The sequence below is a fragment of the Clavelina lepadiformis genome, chromosome 1, assembly GCF_947623445.1.
Source record: "Clavelina lepadiformis chromosome 1, kaClaLepa1.1, whole genome shotgun sequence".
Lineage (NCBI taxonomy): Eukaryota > Metazoa > Chordata > Ascidiacea > Aplousobranchia > Clavelinidae > Clavelina > Clavelina lepadiformis.
Window position 1 is genome coordinate 24,951,697 of NC_135240.1, and position 19,886 is coordinate 24,971,582.

Sequence of the window (19,886 nt, forward strand, 5' to 3'; positions counted from 1 at the left end):
GTAGGTGTGCTTTAGGCAGGTAGATGTCAGCTAAGTTAATAAGTTTACTCCTTTCCACCTTCCATGCAGTCACCTGCCCGCATCAAGTGAGCAAAAACTTTCTGACAGACAATATCTGATAATTTCATACCAATCAAGCTAACAAAATAAAAGGGATAGAATTTTTTAACAGATAACGGGAACATTCAAATGCATAAGAGATAACAAAAACTATAAATGAAATTCATAATTCCGAAAGGCAGAGAATTTTTAACATTTTGGAATATCCAATAATCTACGCGGCGCCGGTCCGTGTTGGGTATTACAAGATTTTTACATAACGGCTAACCAACTGCTTTGACTCTTGATAAGTGCCTTCACGTCTTGCAGAAGTCAAAAAAAGATTTATAGTGGGAAACGAAGACCTAATTTTGTGATGAACTCAATGGGAATTGGAAAAAAATTCTTTGTTAATTTCCCCTGATGTGTTTTGTAGCGTTCACTACCTTGTCTGCTTTATAGTGGAAGGATATTACGTTTATTTGCCCAAAGAATTATTGTGTTTTTTCTGTTTATTCTTTGTTCGCATTTTGAATCGGTCGTCTTTTTGACATGGAGGCATACAGACGCTCTTTTTGAGACGTCTCTATTCGCATCAAGTTATACATGCGCTTCGGCACATGTTATTTGCAAATAAACGTCTGTCTTGACGGTGACACGACGATTATATCCTGCCAAACTATCAGCTTTACTTTATTTATATTTAATGTGTTCAAATTATGTGTTTTTTAATTTGGGTTTGGTGGCCGTGCTGATGCTATTAACTTTTTTTACGTTCTCATATCAATCGGTAATGCACGTTTTTGCTTTCGAGGCCTTTACACATTTGTCCGTCAATTTGTGGAAAATATTGTCATTAACTGCTAAAATGTTTGCGACCATTTGGGTCGGCACAATTTTTCGTCCCCCACATTGAAGACGAAAAAATAAATAAATGAATGAAAATGATATCAAGCTAGCCGTAGTCGTAGATCAGGAATAGCTTGTAACGAAAAGTGGATATGATACCTTAACTTGTAAGGTTGACCCACTTCACTACAATGTTTGCTTGTTGAATTGTTTATTGCGGGTGATGATATTGGTATATGAGTATCATAAGGTCGTTGTCTGCTTTTCTCAACCTCGGACTTAATTGTTCACCTTAACTGCTTATTGTCTTATGAAGATGACAACAAAGTTGTTTAACTTGATACTGAACGTCTTCAAACTGAATTCAACAATGGTTACATAGGAATGACAACTGTATAAACTGATTATATTGAACCTTCTTGAAACGATTACATTTGAACAGAACATTGGCACAGCAACAGCATAAAAACCTCCATGTTACAGCGTTGATTGCAATAATAATAATGAATGAACAACTGTGTATAAATCATGTAATATAGGCATGATATTTAATGCCACGACTTCAAACGATAGGCAGGAAATCATTGATACGTCATGTTATGCTTCGCTGATTCGATACTCGAAGACGAGAATTCTATATCTTATCTGTAGGCTATATTAAAAATATGATCACAAGCTCAACCAAACTCAAGCTTACGCTAAGCAGTCAAACGAATGGCTTTAAATAAACAAACAAAAAAGCTATATTATACTCAGCAGTCAACCGTATTTATACTCATCCCAACTCTTGTTGAGTTAAAAATCACTGCTCAGTGCCAAGAACTCAGGCCTTAGATGAAATGGAGGACAAAGTGTTCAATATCCAAACTGCGCTAGTCAGATTACGGCTCCTTTTCTGCTGAGTCAAAAACCATAATTTGGTTTGAATTTATGACGTCACAAGACGGACATGTTTCGACACTACACCGTAGTATAACAATAACAATTAATTGAACAAAATAAACTCTTTTATCAGATGAAAGAAGAATAACATCAATACAACATAAATTTCAAGTTACACTAGGGTATTTCCCTAACCTACGTTATCAACCCCCTTGAAGGACCTTACAATTTTATGTATTTGTAGCAGACCCAACGCTGACTGTATTCGTTCATAATAAAATATACTGACACAGAAATACTTTTTTAAAAATTTAAAATGGAGCAAAAATAACATTTTATTTTGTTTACAAGAAAAAAGCTGGCAGCTAAAAAAAAATCAATCTTCGCAATAATCTCAACGCAGCCAAAAAGCACCGGCTGTTTGACTGGCAATCCTTTTTGAGACTAATGTACACTGTACAGGTCACGCCCTAGGCTACTGGGTAAATCAAAATCATCGACATGCGGAAGTAAGTTGTTATGTGAATTAGGGTGGAGGTTTTTTGTATTAAATAAGCAAGTAAAGCAGATACTTTTTAAAGTTACGGCGGCTAGTGGTCATTTACCAAGTTGGATGAAGCTTTATTACGCTGTTAGTTTATTTTATGGCATTTTTTGTTACTTTTTTACTTGTTTCTCGTTACCGAGCAATATTTTTCATTGGCCTTGGGCTGGTAGGCCTAGCTTAGCCTACGTGCAAAATGTGGTTTGTAAAAACCAATTTGAAATGGTCAATGGTACCAGTGCTGTGCCAAATTTGTTCCGGGCATTGTGAGTTTGTATTGTTTTCTTGTTTGTAAGTTAAGTAAGAAAGTTAACCTTGTAAGTTTTCCCTGAACCCAAAAATATATCTCAAAGGTTTTCCAGCGGAAAATTTACGCCGAGTCATGCCAAACCTCTATGTTGCATTGGCAGGAACAAATTTGGCCGAACACCAGTATGAATTTTTTTTTTGTGCGAAAAAGGGTTCTGTAGCTTACTTTCGTGAGATCGTACAGTTTCTGCACAGGACATAAAAATTTCCTTTTAAGCTTGAAGATAAAGTTTTTCTTAAGTGGGTGAGTTTGATACGATAGAAGTTAAAAAAGTATTGTGTCTAAAGAAACTTGGTGTACAGTTATAAAAAGAAACGTGCTTATTACCTGCGTAAATTCCATGAACTTGCACCAAAAATTAATATTAAAATAGTGAATTTTTGGTAAAATTAGGACACTGGATACTTTCGTAGACTGGCTATCTAACCCTACCAGAACAGTCGTACTCTGCTGGATATCGACAGAAAAGCGTGGTACCACAGCATTATGCCTGTTTTGCGTCTGTTTTGTGGGCAGTTGTTAACAACTTAATAGTGATTAACCACATTGGAAAGTTTGCTAAGTCTGTAACTCTGTGGGGAATAAAATTCATTCAAGCATATAATGGCTGTTATCTTAACTTCGCAGGATATCTCTCACTCAAAAACTGCAAACTTTCCAATTTGGCTGATTAGCCTATGATCGTGCAGAGTTTAGGGTATTTTTTACAATGAAATAAAAATACAGTGAAAACATAAACAGTAAACATGCTTTTAACATAGATCCTTTATCAATCAATCTTTTTATTTGGCATTAAAAACAAGATTTGGAACAAAATCAATGCAGTTGTTTTATCCACCAAATAAGCAGGCAATCTTTTGGTGTGTTCAAGCAGCAGATGGTTAAAAATGAATCTTCTCGTGATCAGTAATAAGTTACTAACTTAAAGGCCTACCTGCCAAGTAGAAAAAGTTCTTGCGCTAACACATTACAAACAACTATATCTGATCGAACCTTTCATCCTGATTGCAAAGTACAACAGTTTTCAACAGGAAATTGAGCTGCAAAGACACAAGTTTTTACATGCACTAAAATCTTAATACTTATTATATGTAATTATTATAAATTGGCATTGGCAATCGACTAACTTTTGCTTATTATGAATGCATGAAGACAAAAAATTCAGCATGCACATTGATGAATCTCGTGCATGCAACTGCCACACTTTCCACTATTGTCCGTCATTGCTGTCGACAAAACTTGCATTAGTTTGTTAATAACAGTGATAACTGTAATCAGTTACTAATAATCACCACTAGAACAGTCAGAACAATGTCGTTTCCTCCCTGCTTTTTTGCTGGATTTCTAATGGAGTACTATCTGCCTGGGATCCATTGACATCACGCTAGTTGTAGTGGATTTTGTTAGACATTTGTTAGCTGGCGAGATGCTGCCAATTCAAGGCTTGTGGGCATTATATCTTTTTTCCTGAAAAGTTAGTTTTTGGTAATTTGTTTACTTAAATAGGCTGTATAGTAAAGCATACCTTACCAAACTTCAACGTTTGCCACAAAACCATATGTTAGGGTGGAAGAATGTGATAATGGTATACGTAATTAGATGCAATGCCAGAATAGATACCTTATGTTGATGTACTAATGTTACTGTCACTTAACCTAGGGCGACATATATGCCTAGGTTGGTTCTATCCAATGTTTGCAATTGATTTTCCAAATACAATGCCTATAACTTTGATAAAAGTTATGAAAGTTTTTGATGAGAAATTGTGTTTTATGTCTTTGTTTATTTGTTATAAATTGGCATTCAAACAGCTAACTTGCCTTGTTGGTTTCCTAGCTGTTGGCCTTACAGTCTGTTAAAGATGAAAAATTTTTCTGTGCATGTTAATAAGTCTCATGCTTGAGTGTTTCAAACTTTCCATTACAAACCAAAATAACAATGTTCGTCATTTCAAATATGAAAAGCATTAATGATAAAAATAGCAAAAATTGTTGACAGAATGCATTCATTGCGATGCTTACACCAAAGATTTGCTATGACAACTGCAATCTTCGAAAAATGGACACATTTGAATGGGTACCTCTAAATATTCTGGGTTTCCTTGGTTTCATTGTTCTTTCCTAGGTTTCATGAGATTTGTTAGATTTCCTTACATTTCTTGAAATTTATGATAAAAAAGTTTCACACTTAATTAAACCATTTAAAAAATCTTTGCTTCAGGGAACCCAGAGCATTTAGAGGAATCGAGTTGTGAATTATAATAGTCCTTTTTTAAAGAGCACCCCTTCCTTGCAGTTGCTCTGTGCCACACCAAAGCCTACCCAAATTTACGGTGCATGAAGGTCATGCCTAACTCACTTGGAATGCTCACTGGAATCGTTTTAAATGTTCAAAGTAGAGACAAAAGTGCACTCGTTTACCAGAATTGTATAAAGCGTATTATCTGTTTATAAAAAATTGACCTAAGATTTAACTTTATTACCAAGTAAGAGGTCTTAAATGTTCAAAACAAACCTATGATTAAATAAATGAGGATGGATGCCAGATTGACAGGTTTGTAAACTGTTTGTGATATGTATAATTTTTGCATTAATTTGCGATGCCTCTTGCATGGATAATTTTTTTCTCAAAAGCTTTTATGTGTAAAATAGTTAACTGATAAGCATTATTCTGTAAACAGAAATAACAAGCTATTCTGGTACGATAAAATAGATTGAATAGCATTAACAGTTCTCAAAAAAGTTTTGTGTGGCTGTGCTGTGATCGTACTTATGTAGCACCCACTGTGCAGAATTTTTCAATTTGAACTAAGAAAGACTTTCTGCACACAAAATCTTCCTACTGCAAATGTGTGCCAGCATATTTTCTTCTTTAGAAGGTTATAAATACAATGAATAATTGCACAACATTGTCTATTTTACTTCATACTACTGGAAATGTAGGTTTAATTTACTCTCTACTGCGCTTTTGTAAGCTTTCAACAAGTACAATCATGTCTACGTCTGCAAACAGTAGTACTAGGACATCCAAGCCTAAAGGAAAACCAACAAAACCTTTAAAACGAAAAAAAGTTGAAGAAAAAATATTGCCAGAGTTTTCCGAAAACCAGCTAGACAATAAATCACCAAAGACATCAAAATTTTCTGTTCCAATTAGAGAAAATAACGGAGTATTTATTTTTCAAGATCATCCTGAGTTTAAGCCAAATTTATCACCAAAAGAAGTTTTGCAAGCTGGTAGTTTTGGTGGCACTTACTATCGGCCTATTAAGTCTGGTGTAACAAAGGAAAGCTATGGACCCGAAGTTTGGGAAGAACTTCCCAAAGACTGGCTTAAAGGTTTGAACATTAAGAAACAAGTTGCATCACCCAATTATGACGTTAATGTAAATAAATACAAAGTTAAGTGTGGTGGCTCACTGGAGATGTGGGAGTCTTCTAACTGGATTAAAGCGCAGGATCCGTACGGCTGGTTTCAGTGGTACTGCAGATTTTTTCTTGGACGGAGATCGGATGATGATAAACGTCAAATTAGCAGATGGCTTCGATGTGCAGGAGAAACTGGAAGGTGGAGAAATAACCTCATAGGAAAAATTTTTCGAGCGCACGGCCATTACAATGACAAAAGCATCTCACCTGTAGTTAGACAAGTTTTGCTGCACTGGGCGTATGTGCTAACTGAACCGGATTACAAGAAAAGAGCTGCAAAGCTAAAAACGTAATTTCATGTGGTTGTTTTTATTTCTTACCTATGTTTTTCTGTTTTTAGATGCAGGAATGTGCTGGTAAGTAGTACATGTATCATGGTAATTTAATTGTTAACATTTAAAACCTTGGCTATGACCGACAAATCAAGCACCAACCTGACTCCCTCACAGAATGAGGCGACTGCTGTGAGAGATTCGCCAAACAAGATCTTATACAACAAAATGGAACATCTCATTGATAAAATGCAGGACGATAAAACTGGAGTGCCCATCAAAACAGTAAAAAGCCTCTTGACAAAAATACCAGATGTCTTCAGTGGCGAAGATTTGGTTCTGTGGCTGATAAACAATCTTGAAATAACTGATCAGGATGAAGCCATTCATTTAGGTTCACTTATTGCATCGCATGGTTACTTCTTCCCTATTGATGATCACGTTATAACGTTAAAGAATGATGGTTCATTTTATAGGTTTCAACGCCAATTTTATTGGCCTTCAAAAGGTTGGGATCCTGAAAATACAGAATATGCGGTCTACTTATGCAAACGTACAATGCAAAATAAAGCCCGGTTAGAATTGGCTGATTATGAAGCTGAGAACCTTGCTCGTTTACAGCGGTCGTTTTCAAAAAACTGGGAAGTGATATTTGCTAGGGCTGAAAAAGAAGCAAAAGGTGACAGAAAAAGAGACAAAATTCAGCGCAAGGTTTTTGACAGCCAAGAGAGAGCATTTTGGGATGTCCATCGCCCAGTTCCTGGTTGTGTGAACACTTGTGAAGTTGACATTAAAAAGGCATACTGGTATAAGGATAGAACAAAAAAGTCTGTTTACAATTCCTCACCCAGAAAATCCACTGAAAAAGTTACTGTCAATGCTCCCACGGAAGCAGAAACGAGAGATGCCATTCAAGTTTTAATAAAAAGTCTTCAGAGACAATTGGACAGACATTGTTTGAAAATGTCCAAAGTCTGCGAGTCTTTGATTAGCTACACAGAACAGCAAAAAGGTTATGATCCACAGATGACGCCAGTTGAACCCTCTAATCCTTGGGTTACCAATGAAGATACCTATTGGACTGAAAGTCGAGCGAAAGACATCACACCACGTCGTGCCACCAGGTGGAAATTTTCCTTTGGTGAACTGTTGAAGGACGAGCAAGGACGTCAGCAATTCCGAAAGTTTCTTCAGAAAGAATATTCAGCTGAAAACTTAGATTTTTATTTGGCATGCAAGGATCTAAAAATGCAACCTGTGAAAAAAGCAAAAGAATTGATACGTAAGATATACAAAGATTTTCTGTCTGATGATAGTCCACATCCCATTAACATTGATTCCAAAATAATGGAAATCACAGATAAAAACATGGAGGTCCCCGATCGTTATTGCTTTGAACAAGCACAGGAACATATATATCACTTGATGAAGAATGATAGTTACGCAAGATTTCTTAAGTCTGACCACTACAAGGGATTCATTACTGCCGTTAAAAAAGGATCCAGCAAACCTTATGGACAGTCTCGTGCCCATCCAGGTTACAATCCACTTCAGAATGATTCAAGCTCTGAATCATAGCAAGAAAACATTATGTTTGCTTTGCAATGAGATTATCATGTTCTACGTGCATTATGTATTGTTTTCACAGTGTATTATGCAACCAGGGGTCATATATTTTCATGTTTACTTCCTGGTCATGTAGTTTGTTCTGCCCCTATGGAATCTTGCCAGCTTAAAGCATTATTTTTTGTTTGATTTAATGTTCAACTTACTCTATTCTAAGTAAAAGTTATCATGTTTTGTGCATGCAAGTATTCTATGATACACAGATGCTTTGAGAAAGCATACTTTGAATACACAAGATCAACTATTGTATTGTATCTTTTTAAATATTTCGTTCTCTGCTACAGTAACCTACTTTGCAAGCAGTTATTGATATGTATTAAGTCTTCATGTATATACTCAGGTTTGGTGGTCAGTTTCAATGAAAATTGTGTAAAAAGAATGCCTGCTATTTTGAATTCTTCCTGATAAGTTTATGCTTTCTTAGTTCCATACATTGACGAAACCTCTTGGTGCATTTGTAGGGAGTGTGAAAATGTACCATACTAACAAATGATGCTGAAATTGTGTTGTATGTTATACTGTATCTTACTTCTTTAGATATATTCCTATTTCTTGAAATGTTATGATCTTGTGCAATTTTTAATTTAAGAAATGCCATAGCTTCAATGATTGTACTTCACTGTGCTGATAGAGCTTCAAGTCATGCATATTATGCTTCTTCTGCATTGCTGTATACCTGTGTAAATTGATATCTTAACCCACAAGCAGTGTCTTTGGATGTTTGTTTTATGTTACGCGCTAACAGGTTGATTTTTCTTGGAAAGCCAACGCCTTTGTTCACTATTTAAGTGAATTGCATGACTTTGTCAAAACGTTGTAGTGTTTGTTATGAAGTCATATTGCTTTTGTTATTCAAGTAAATTGATGTTATCCTTTGTCCAAACAAAACATAAATGATGCAACTGATCACTGATAGCTCTTGCCTATTTCAAATAGTTATAGGATGTGTTCATTTCATTTAGCATGTTTTTTACTGACTATATGTAGTATGAGTTGGGTTTGGGGTAAGATGAACAGTAGTACTGGAATTTTACAGATCAGAAACAATAGCTACATCAAAACAGGACACTGCACACGCTGTAATGCCATACACTTGTAAAGGTCAGTGTAGCAACTGTATAAACATAATACCTTCATTTAAGTAGTTCTGGCAAAGAATAGATATGGCGTCATCGAAAGAAGGTGCACTTTTATTTCAGTTTGCAATCTTAGATTTTGGTATTTGAATAAACAACGCTTCACTACCATCACATCACAATAGTGCTTTATTTAAAATTCTTTCACAGTTTTTTTCAAATGAGATTAAACTGAATTTGCTATTAAATCTCCTTCCTACACACAAAAGTCAGTGGAAGTATGGTACCTCACCCAATGGCCTACATTGGTAGCAATCAAAACACAAAATTGCAGATTTATCAAGATTGCATCATCAAAATTGCAAAAAAAATTACCAGTGCAATTACGTACCACTAATATCCATGATTAAAATTAAACCAAGCTTTGCTTAGATGAAATCTCTATACTTTCACTATTTGTTTCCCAATGTTATAACCTGACATCATTTGCACAAAAGCATTTCCAGCATTTTGAAGTCCATGGGAAATTGTTTCTTTGCTAACAAGTTTTCCTTCAGCATAGGCCTTACTGAGAAATGCCAAGGTGCTTGGAAATTTGTTAGCATAACTGAGAACGAGAAACCGTTCACGGTTAATGGAGTTAGCATGAACCAACTTGGCTGAAGCTTGGTTCAATGGAGGGGGGTAAGGAACATCAGAGTTGTAGGTTGAGATTTGTCCGCATAATATAACTGTTGAGCATTTATTCATGTGTGATATAACATCATCACTTATGTTGCCCCCAACATTATCAAAATACACATCTACTCCATCAGGGCATAACTCTGCTAATCGCTGTTTCACATTTTCTGACTTGTAGCAAACAGCACCATTAAATTTCAAATCCTCTTCCAAGAAAGAGCACTTTTCTTGCGTACCACAAATGCCAATTATCTTTTTGCACCCGAGTAATTTGGCAACTTGACCCGCAACACAGCCACATGCGCCAGCTGCACCACTTACAACGACTGTCTGAAATAAATCTGATTGTATGTTTCCTTGTTCCATCACACCAATTGCCCCAGTGAGACCAGTCAACCCGAAAATGCCAAGTGTAAGTGAGCTCTGTTCTTCAGATATGCCATCAATTTTGCGAATGCTTTCAGAATGCACTACGGTAAATTTTTTCCATTGCCAAGACATGTCAGTGGATGTAACTAGGTCACCTTTCTTGTAACTTTCATTAGTGCTTTGTAAAACTCTTCCAACAGCAAAGCCGCTTATCGTTTCCCCAATTCCCCATGCTTTTGCATAATCGACTCCGCTGTCTACATTCATCCTACATCGCATGTATGGGTCAACACTAATATACTTTGTTTCAACAACCAAATGTCTGTTTTTGGGTGATTCCGGGTAAGTGCAAGGCTCATAACCGAAATTTGAAACAGTGGGTGCGCTATTTACGCCAGGACGTGACTGAAAGTAAACACGATAGTTTGGCTTTTGTTCTGACATCCTTTATCTATTAGTTTTATTTTCATTGAACCTTCACTGAAGCTAATGACTAAAAACATTCATAATTATTTGTTATGTAGCACAGTTTTGAATTCTTTTCAATTAACTTAAAACAACAATGGAAGAGCAATTCAAGATGAACAAGACCAATACTAAAAACATGTGATATATTTACAAGAGCAAAGAAAAGACAAATATAGCCTACTCAACGTTAACCAAATCACTTAAAAACTCCACAATAACAAATGTATAGTTTACAATTTAATGTATTAGACAGAGCTGCACTTTTAAAAGTAAAAGAGAAAAGCAGTGTCACTCTTTAATTCACCAATTCAATTTTTTGAACAGGACTGAGGCATGAAAAGAACAAAAATTGTGTCCATAGTAGTTTCTTGAGAATTCAACTTCTACCGTTATGTTTTGACAGCACCGATTTCATTACTAATTACTGTATTGTCTGATTTCTTTGAATGTTGGTAAGCATAGTATGCAGTTCCACATAATCCAATGCAAATTAACCATCCAAGATATTCCACGCCCACTAGCCCTTTAAAGCCACGCTCTGCCATTTCTGCTCTTATCTGATCATGTAATTCTTTGCTTGTTTTCTTCTGTCGAAAGACAATTTTATTGGGTACATCACTAATTTGTTTGTATTTTCCCATTTTTACCAATATCCATTTGTCCCAAATATACAATTTCCTGACTTTCTGTTGCGATTCTTTACGCTTCTGCTGTTTCTCAGCTATGATCTCTTCAACGGTTCTAGGTTCTGGTATGTTCATTTTCTCTGTTATAATTGTGGTCTCTCCTGAAGCACCAAGAGATGGATTAAATCGTTTTATTTCTGGTCTTAGGTCAGTCGATTCATTGCTATAACTTCTTATGGCTGATGGAGTTGTTCGATTGATGCAATTTCCATGACAGTAGAACAATCTCACTGTTCGAGTGAGGGCTTTTGATAGCATAGTTTTCAAGAGTTTATATATATATATAATATGTAGCAAAGCTGTATAATAAACTAAAAAGGTTTGTTACAGACACTGTATGTATGCAAGTATGTTTTTGTACACCACCGACAGAATGACATGATCACTGAGTAAGCGGAAATTGTCTGATTAATTTCATTAAATAAAGAGTTTCGAATCTTTTCTATGGTTGCAGTAAAGCATTGACCTTGAGACTCAATAAAACATTGACAATGATTTCAATTTCAGCTGCTCTTGCACTTGGCCAAAGAATTGCATTTTTGTTTTTGCATTGAAAATTGAAAAAGTTTTGTATGATTTACAATTTCTTAAAAGTTATTCAGAATGCATACCGTACATATATGTCAATTTTTACAACTCAATTTTTCTCTCAGGGCTCATGTTCTCAACCATCTTTAACGAAGAGGAGTTGCAAAATATTTTAACACATTCGCTAAATACAACAGGTTGCCAAATCAAATTCCAGAGTATTTTTAACTTGTTTTGTGGCACAAGGTTTCTTTGTAGAGCTCCAAATGTAAATTTATCTACGCCTACTACACAGTAGTATACCGTTACACGTTCAGGATAGAATTAGTTTGTGCGGAACCGTCGTCTTGTTGACAATAATCATAATTTATCAGTCTTATCCATAATAATAGATTAAATCAGCCAGAGACATCTTCTTTTCTCATGGCATGATCTAATTCTAGTTAGTAGTCTATGGTGGTTACCGGTTAGGTGGTATATATACACTACGCAGAAGGTGATAATAACTCTAACCGCCTATCTTTAAATGCAACAAGCTGCATGACCTACGAACGGTTAAATAGTCACTTCGCAACTAAATGAGTCGTCTATCGTATACAGTACCGGTACTAGCCTCCCTCACAAGCTGATTGCATGCTGAATCAAGCAGATGTACCATCTTGTGACTACTACAACTTTCCAGTAAACTATTGCCAAGGTGACATGACAAGATATTGTGCAATGTGCAAGAACTGGGTCTAAAATACGCCATACGCGCCACTTCATATAATGTCACGTTCTATCTACACGCACCATACTCACCAGACATTGCCGCATAAGAATGTGGCGTGTGGTGATACAGCGTCTCTTAAAACATGCAAGATAGATTTGTGCTATATGATGGTAGGTTAGAATGGCCACCAAACCCACAAAACAGTTTCTAACTTTACCAGGTTTAGTTTTATTCTAATTCAAGTCTTATTTTTTTACCACATTTACAGTTTTTCATGCTTAAAACCTGAATAAGTTTGACTGTAATTTGCCGGCTCGTTAGCCGAGTGATTCGAAAGTTGGCTACGTAAAACATGCGGCCCAGGTTCCGCGTTCGATATGCAGTGGCGCCAAACCGTTCCAACGCCCTTGGCCAAGGCAGTAACGACGCTTGCCCCTGCTCAGTGGAACTGGTGGACAGTTCTAAATTCGGACAGATTTGGACAAGTTAAACGTTTAGCGCTGTTTGCGGTAAATATGTTGTTCGAAACATTCCATGTGGTGGCGGTAATAGAACATGAAAAATCTCTCAAGTAACTGCTGATAGTCCGCATGAACACAGGTGCAGGTTGGAAACTAGTAATTTCATGCATATGCTATTTCAATCTGTGTTCTTTGTTCTAATGCAGATGTTATTTTTTATGCATTTCTACTTTTTCGTAAGGACGGTTGAAATAAAACTGTAAAAACACTAGGCCGGCTTATAAGATTAGTGAGCGTCGTTTTATTTACTTTACCAAGATAACTTTTCACTGTTAACTAACAACGTTTCGCCGATAACTGTATGTATGTGTATAACTATAACATATTTTAAATGCAATTCAACATACTTTAATGAATATGAATATTCTACATAGCGTGCATGTACTGTATATTTTTCTTTTAATATACTTTGCAATGGCCTGGAGATCACATGGGAAAAGCAACCTGGATTTGGTAAACAACCTGCGAAGAAATGGTATAATTAAAAGTGAAGCTGTATACGAGGCAATGAAGCTAACAGATCGCAAGCACTATGTGTCTGGTAATCCATACAATGATAGTCCCCAGTCAATTGGGTACCAAGCAACAATCAGTGCGCCTCATATGCATGCTTATGCTTTGGAGATCTTACATGAGCAACTGAGTGGTAAAACAAATGCTGCGGCTTTAGATGTTGGGTCTGGCAGTGGTTATTTAACAGCTTGTTTTGCTCGGATGATGGGAGAAAGTGGCAGAGCATTTGGCATTGAACACATTGGGGAACTTGTAAATAAGTCAGTAGAGAACATAAAACGTGATGACAGTAATCTCTTGCACAATGGAAGAGTTGTGCTAAAACAAGGAGATGGCCGACTTGGCTATGACCCAGAGAACAAGAAGTTCGAACTTTACGATGCAATTCATGTAGGTGCGGCAGCTGCCCAGGTTCCAACTCATCTACTTGACCAATTAAAACGTGGGGGCCGTTTGATTCTCCCAGTCGGAGAAGCAGGAGCCACTCAGACCTTCCAGCAATGGGATAAAGATGAAGAAGGTAAATTGCGAAAGCAAGATATGATGAAGGTGGTCTATATCCCTCTTACTGACCAGCACAAGCAATGGCCACGCTAATAGAGTTGTATATACTTAAAGTCTTTGGCAAAGTTGCGATGGCCTTAAGGCTGGTATAATCTTATGAAAGGGGACATAATGGTCTTGCATGGCTTGCAGCAGAAAAGCTTGGCTGAGTGATTTTTTGTTAGTGGAACATGATTTGAGTTTACCAAAGAAGCTTCTAAACATGGATTTGTGAGTTCTATCATTTATTCTTGCAGTGTATTTTCAAAAAGTCCAAATATGTATTTAACTGTAACGGAAGTGTTGCATTTGTATATATGTGTTTTGATCATCATTTTGTGATTGTATAATTTGTAAATTGTGCTATGTTTGTTAACAGTGAAAATCACAGATATGTAATTGTTTTTATGAACAATTAAGTTGCTTGGTGGTTATGTCAAAAACAAACCGAAATCCATAGAAATGCCAGTATAATTTAAGATAACTTATTGCTGTTACTAATTTAAAAGGTAAAATATTTTTACATGATAGCCATTATGCTAACAAAATGCATTGTTATCCTTTTCTCACTGGGCTGAGTTTATTATATACATTGGTTATTACCAAGCTCTATTTGCATAATGTTAAATTTGTTCATATTCTATTAGGTTGTGGTTTATATAACAATATTTAGTCCAAAATGGGTGACAGGTTAGATGATTATACACTGGAGGAGCTTCAGGCTGAAACTGACCAAGAAACACAAATGAAGTAAGAACTTGGAATTGTTGTTTGAGTTGAACTGCTTGGTAATAATAATAAAAGTATTTAACTTGAAATTCTATTTAGGAAAATGCTAGATCAATCCGTTATTGACCTAAAGGCAACTGTTGATGACCTTGAGACAAAATATGAACAAGTTGACACAGAAGGAAACGAATGGAAGACAAGGTATGGTGAAAGTATCTAATGTGGCAAAATATATTATTTATACCTGTGGCATCTGGGCCTGCTCAGTGTTTTTTCTCTGTGCAGCATCTAATATATGCTTCTGGTTGTGAATCAAAATCGATTTGTATGAGCATTTTTTAGATTCTTTATTACTGATTGCATGATAATGCTGCTTGTTATTTATATTTCAGGTTTGAAACACAACAAGAAATGAACAGGCAACTGGAAAGGCAATTGGAAGTTTTGAAAGACAAGATACAAAAACATAATGGAGCTAACAAAAGGGATATGGTGGTCTTGAAGAATATGGAAGAAATGTCCGATGTATGTACGATTGATTATTATGTAATGTTTGTAATAGAAGTTGGATATTTTTTATTCTCAGTCAGCACCTAACTGCAAGGTTTCCAGGAATTGCACATGAACTCATGACTGTGCATTTTTAACTACATATTCATAATAATCTTAACTGAATCTGTTAAAATCGGTTATAACTATACAAACCCAACTATGCACAGTTATTTTATTTTATTAAAGTTGCGAACTTTATTCTACAGGCTGGCTGGAACGGTCTCGTGAGGCAGTTAGAAAAAGAAAAGTTTAGTTTGCAAGGTCAACTGCGTGACATGGAATGGAGGCTGGACCAGGTTTCCGTATTCATCGCAATATTCCATTAACACTGGGCCATTTACTTTTAATGTGAGAATTTTTTAAAGTAGGAATCAAAAGCACTACACAAAGCCAACGATGGCCGGAAGAAATATATAACTGAAATCAATGAAGCCACTTTTCATCTGGATTCATATGAGCGTTTGCAAGGGAAAAGAGCACATCCAAAAGTTGTTACCAGAAGGTATTTCTTTACTTAACGCTGTAAGTCTTGCACTTATTCCCCTTAGGGATTGTCCATGGAGATCATACTGTCCTTGAAAGCAAACTGTGCTAACTGGGAAAGTTAAACTTTCATTTTTCTGAAATGCAATTTTGCATAGTTTACTTAACTTATTAGCTATTTTACTCCTTATGTTCCTATACCCTTGGTTCTAATTCCGAGTTTGAAATATTCTGTGGACATATCCATTACACACAATTTCAATGACCCAACAGTACAAATTACATAAGCAATAGGCAACATACTAGTGATACTTAAGTTTCATTGAAGGCAACCATTAATTTATGTCATCTGTTTTATGCTACATATTATAAGACCCAAATTCAAAAATGGATCCAGAATGAACGTTGGAAGTAAAAAGTATTTTTGTCCAATAGATTTATGTGGTACCAACAAGGAGTTGTCACAAGTATGTCCATATTGTAGACACACGCTTATACTATTTGCATGTGTGGAAACTAATGCAGCAATAAGAAACATGCTGAATCTTATAGTCTTCTAGGTTGCCGCCAAGAACCACCATCTTGAAACATAAGGACGATGGCCAGAAGCCAAATGTTGCCAAAATTACAAAACAGAGGCGTAACTGAGAATATCTATAGATCTAGTAGAGAGTGTGTACTTGAGTAATACCATAGATTTGGGCTGCCTTTTTTCGTTTATCGTGTAAATCTTGTGGAGATTTTATAGACGTTTATTCCTTTTTTTTAGTCCATTTGTATGTAGTACTGTGACTTTTTTGCTGAGGATATAGCACCACTGTGATCTCATTTAATACAGCTTCTGCCAAATCACCATTATGGTATACTCATTGATACTTTATTAGCACAAACAAAAAGTTAAAAAAAAGAAAGAGTTCTATCGGACAGGTTGCCAGTGGTCCAAAATTGCAGGATCCGAGAATTTCTGAGGAACTATAAATACAACAAAACAAGACATGATTTTGCTGTAATTAGCTTACTTCTTCTCTTTCAACTCTTCTTTATCATGTTTAGTTTTCAACATTGATTTTAATATTTTAAATGCCACATGTCAAAAATCTTTTACCTTTCAGTGGGAAATGGTCACTTCTACTCAGAGCATACTCCAAACAGTATTTAAATTTTCCAAGGTAATATTGACCATGTGCTCTTGAGGCATAATAACCAAGCCAAATACCAGCTGCTGCACCAAGAACAATTCTTGGGCCACCTAAAAAGTAAAATATCAACATGAGTTAAGATATAATTTAAGTGTCTGAACTCTGAAGTAGTAAATGTAAGAGATAATAATTGTTTAGTCAGAAAAAAAATGTTAAAGCTTATACAAACCAAGAAGCAATGGAAGATTTGACATGTGGTTTGACAAAGGAGCAGCTGCACCACCAATAAATCCTAGTACTACAGACGCAGGGTTCAAAATTTCAATAGGATGTGATGTTTTCCGAAATTCATTAACAGTGAGGGCATAGTGTGTCCCAAACACATGGGGCATGGCTGGCATGCCCTTTTCACCAAACCAAGGCATTGTGACTTGTTTTTACTTACAAACCAAACAATACCTTCTAAAATAATGGGTTAGTTCAACTTTCAACACTTGAGCATTTCATTGGCAGTTTGTGTACAACAAAGCAGTGGTTCCTAACCTTTCAAAATTAGCATTACCAAAGTTATGATTTGAACAAAAGTTCTAAATTTGTGCATCGTTGGTGAAGGAATGAAAAGTACCACGGCATGGACTTCCATGGTCTGCTGCAAGACGCCATGTAAAATGAGGGACAACTAATGCTCCTCTAACCAAAATATGCATGAGTTTATTACAAAAATAAAGCAATAAATACGTGCAAGAAAATCTGTGTTGAATCAACCATAGTTGCACTACGCCAAACTACGATGATTTGTAAGAAAACAATTCCAGCAACAAACGATTTGCGTTATACTCTCTTTCAAGCCATTAAGTGTGGGAATCAAAAATGTGACAAAAAAAGGAAAAGTAAACAATTCCAAAGCTTTTCTTCAATTTTAAAAGTTTGAACATTAGTACTGTATTAAATTGGAGTATTTGCCAACAATTTTTAGTTTTGGAGCAATAGGGAACTTGTTTGATAACCAGGGGCACTAACTTTGCAATGCCTTTAGGCCAGGCATTAACAATGCTTGCTCCTGATGAAAGTTCCAAATTTGGGCAATACAGTAAAAAATGAAATAAAACAAAAAATATGTGGATCAATCAAAACTTTCACGAAGACTAGCTCAGTAACTTGGACTCGAATGATAAATAATATATAATCATTGTAGTTGTACAATGACTTTCCTCAGTCTGAGTATAAAGGTTATGACATCATACAAGTTAGGATTTGTGTTATTAAGTTTCAAGTATTCCAGCATTAAGATTAAGATAGCGAACTGCTATAATCATGGCAGGTAAAGATTGCCACCAAACCCAACAACATTGTTCATTTATGAATGATTAAATTATTGGTTATATAACATTAGTTCAAGTCTTAGAACAAAACGAGTGGGTTTCAAAAAATTTTAAATATCTACACATTAAGATTACAACCCAAGAACACCAACAATGTGGATCATATTTCGACATTTACCACATAGACACACAAGTCCGACTAGAAAGTACAGCATTTTTTGATGAAAAATCATGCAAATTTTGGTGTGATATTGTGCACTGAAGCCTTTGCTCTTCATTTATATATTATTAATTGGCATTTAAGAAACCAGTTTTTCTATGTTTATATGTTACTAATCGGCAGTGCAGTGCACATTTATGTATCTCACGCGTAAAAGTGCCAAACGTTCCAGGTGCCACACTTTCCAGTTACCACAATGGCACACAAGCACAACTACCTTAAAATTACCAAATTTGCCCTCATTATCAGTTACGTTGAAATATGATGGGTCATAAAATACAAAATGGTTATTTCACAGTAAGTAAATGGGTAAATAGAACACTTGGTGGTCCGCTAAAATTTTTTATGTGGTTCATCAATGTTATAATGAACTTTAGGTGATTAATCAAAACGAGTTAATTTCGTTCAGTTATGGTGGCCTGTATATAGCTAGACAGGTTTATAAATTGATGACTAAAGCTTTGTTGAATCTGTAGTAGTAAAGATCAACAATATATTTTATTGTGAAGCTGAATGCAACAGGTATGTAAAACATAAAGGTGGTTTTATGCTGCAAAAGTAGTTCACTACAGTAAAACGTTTAAAAGATGCTTAGATTTTACAGAAGGCTTGTAATATAGCAAATATTCTGTATTACAACCAACAAAAGTAATAAGTTTCTGGGATCCTATATGGGGGTATGTTAACTGAAAAAATGACAAAGGTTGAGAAACACTGATTTAATGTTCAAGTTAAATCTAGATTAACAGAAAGATTTAAGTTAAGCTAACAAGAAACTATGAAAAATAGCCCTAAACATAGCTTTATTGTCGGCTGACATCTAAGAAAATATCCTAGTCCTAAGTCCTAACCCTTATTGGCTATGCATTAACGTCCCTAATGAAAAGTCTGTATGACGTGCCGAACTTCTCAGGCGAAGAAAGTTGGCTTATTACCCGAATTGAAAGTACGGCATTTTCGACAAGAAATCATGCATGCACCAAGACCTAAATTCTTTGTTTATTTATTATAAATTGACGTTATGAGTAAAATATTCGGTGTGCATGTAGTGGCGGATGCCACACTTTCCACCTCAGGTTTTTTGGCCTATGCCGCATTTTATATCATATTGCCGCCTTGCCCTATATTTTATATTATTATAGTAGGCTATTACGTTACCGAGTCGCAAATTTAAGCAAAACATGTATCGACGTCAGTAACTTTCAGACCAAAGCCACAAAAGCAAAACCAAACATTTTTGAAATCTCTAATACATTTCAGTTAATAAACGCAGATATTTATGAAGTAGAAATCACAACCTTAAACTTAACCAAACGGCCAACAATCTCCCTGCTGCAGTTATGCTACGTTTTCGCCCACCACCTGTAGAAATCACTCCATGCTCGTGACCCCAG

General features: G+C 35.8%; 5 protein-coding genes across 8 annotated transcripts; 3 read left to right on the forward strand and 2 right to left on the reverse strand.

Annotated features, from left to right (window-relative positions):
- The first annotated feature begins 2,285 nt into the window (after window positions 1-2,285).
- Window positions 2,286-6,393, forward strand: LOC143446790 (uncharacterized). 2 transcript variants are annotated; one of them, XM_076946601.1, is made up of 2 exons: window positions 2,286-5,177; window positions 5,810-6,393. In XM_076946601.1, the coding sequence occupies exons 1-2, from the start codon at window positions 5,153-5,155 to the stop codon at window positions 6,343-6,345; spliced, it is 561 nt and encodes a 186-aa protein (XP_076802716.1). In that variant the 5' UTR covers window positions 2,286-5,152; the 3' UTR covers window positions 6,346-6,393. The 2 variants fall into 2 exon arrangements, with proteins under 2 accessions (XP_076802716.1, XP_076802708.1); XM_076946593.1 differs by having other exon boundaries at window positions 2,387-2,401; window positions 2,725-6,393.
- Window positions 6,321-8,863, forward strand: LOC143446767 (regulator of G-protein signaling 7-like). The gene has a single exon (XM_076946558.1). It carries the CDS (start codon window positions 6,463-6,465, stop codon window positions 7,900-7,902), a length of 1,440 nt encoding a protein of 479 aa, XP_076802673.1. The 5' UTR covers window positions 6,321-6,462; the 3' UTR covers window positions 7,903-8,863.
- A 259-nt stretch (window positions 8,864-9,122) lies between these two features.
- Window positions 9,123-10,926, reverse strand: LOC143446781 (prostaglandin reductase 2-like). The gene has a single exon (XM_076946583.1). The coding sequence runs from the start codon at window positions 10,518-10,520 to the stop codon at window positions 9,468-9,470; it is 1,053 nt and encodes a 350-aa protein (XP_076802698.1). The 5' UTR covers window positions 10,521-10,926; the 3' UTR covers window positions 9,123-9,467.
- Window positions 10,927-13,043: 2,117 nt separating this feature from the next.
- LOC143446802 (coiled-coil domain-containing protein 169-like) lies at window positions 13,044-16,664 on the forward strand. Of its 3 annotated transcripts, none has more exons than XM_076946625.1 (7): window positions 14,098-14,278; window positions 14,738-14,797; window positions 14,876-14,977; window positions 15,169-15,301; window positions 15,535-15,624; window positions 15,697-15,830; window positions 16,364-16,664. In XM_076946625.1, exons 1-7 carry the CDS (start codon window positions 14,190-14,192, stop codon window positions 16,395-16,397), a joined length of 642 nt encoding a protein of 213 aa, XP_076802740.1. In that variant the 5' UTR covers window positions 14,098-14,189; the 3' UTR covers window positions 16,398-16,664. The 3 variants fall into 3 exon arrangements, 2 of the variants coding, with proteins under 2 accessions (XP_076802740.1, XP_076802732.1); XM_076946617.1 differs by having other exon boundaries at window positions 16,372-16,664; XR_013113977.1 differs by lacking the exons at window positions 15,169-15,301; window positions 15,535-15,624; window positions 15,697-15,830; window positions 16,364-16,664 and having other exon boundaries at window positions 13,044-14,278; window positions 14,876-14,941.
- Window positions 16,665-16,672: 8 nt separating this feature from the next.
- On the reverse strand, window positions 16,673-19,854 carry LOC143446817 (uncharacterized). The gene is made up of 3 exons (XM_076946637.1): window positions 17,180-19,854; window positions 16,917-17,060; window positions 16,673-16,783 (listed from the first exon to the last, which is right to left on the reverse strand). Exons 1-3 carry the CDS (start codon window positions 17,373-17,375, stop codon window positions 16,728-16,730), a joined length of 396 nt encoding a protein of 131 aa, XP_076802752.1. The 5' UTR covers window positions 17,376-19,854; the 3' UTR covers window positions 16,673-16,727.
- Window positions 19,855-19,886: the final 32 nt, after the last annotated feature.

Coding starts and splice junctions, on each gene's coding strand:
- LOC143446790 (XM_076946593.1), top strand. CDS start 5,515: ATGAATAATTGCACAACATTGTCTATTTTACTTCATACTACTGGAAAT.
- LOC143446767 (XM_076946558.1), top strand. CDS start 6,463: ATGACCGACAAATCAAGCACCAACCTGACTCCCTCACAGAATGAGGCG.
- LOC143446781 (XM_076946583.1), bottom strand. CDS start 10,520: ATGTCAGAACAAAAGCCAAACTATCGTGTTTACTTTCAGTCACGTCCT.
- LOC143446802 (XM_076946617.1), top strand. CDS start 14,190: ATGGCTTGCAGCAGAAAAGCTTGGCTGAGTGATTTTTTGTTAGTGGAA. Junction 14,978..15,168: donor GGAAACGAATGGAAGACAAG/GTATGGTGAAAG, acceptor TTTATATTTCAG/GTTTGAAACACAACAAGAAA. Junction 15,831..16,371: donor CCAAAAGTTGTTACCAGAAG/GTATTTCTTTAC, acceptor ATAGTCTTCTAG/GTTGCCGCCAAGAACCACCA.
- LOC143446817 (XM_076946637.1), bottom strand. CDS start 17,375: ATGCCTTGGTTTGGTGAAAAGGGCATGCCAGCCATGCCCCATGTGTTT. Junction 17,061..17,179: donor AAATCTTCCATTGCTTCTTG/GTTTGTATAAGC, acceptor TTTACTTTTTAG/GTGGCCCAAGAATTGTTCTT. Junction 16,784..16,916: donor TGACCATTTCCCACTGAAAG/GTAAAAGATTTT, acceptor TTGTATTTATAG/TTCCTCAGAAATTCTCGGAT.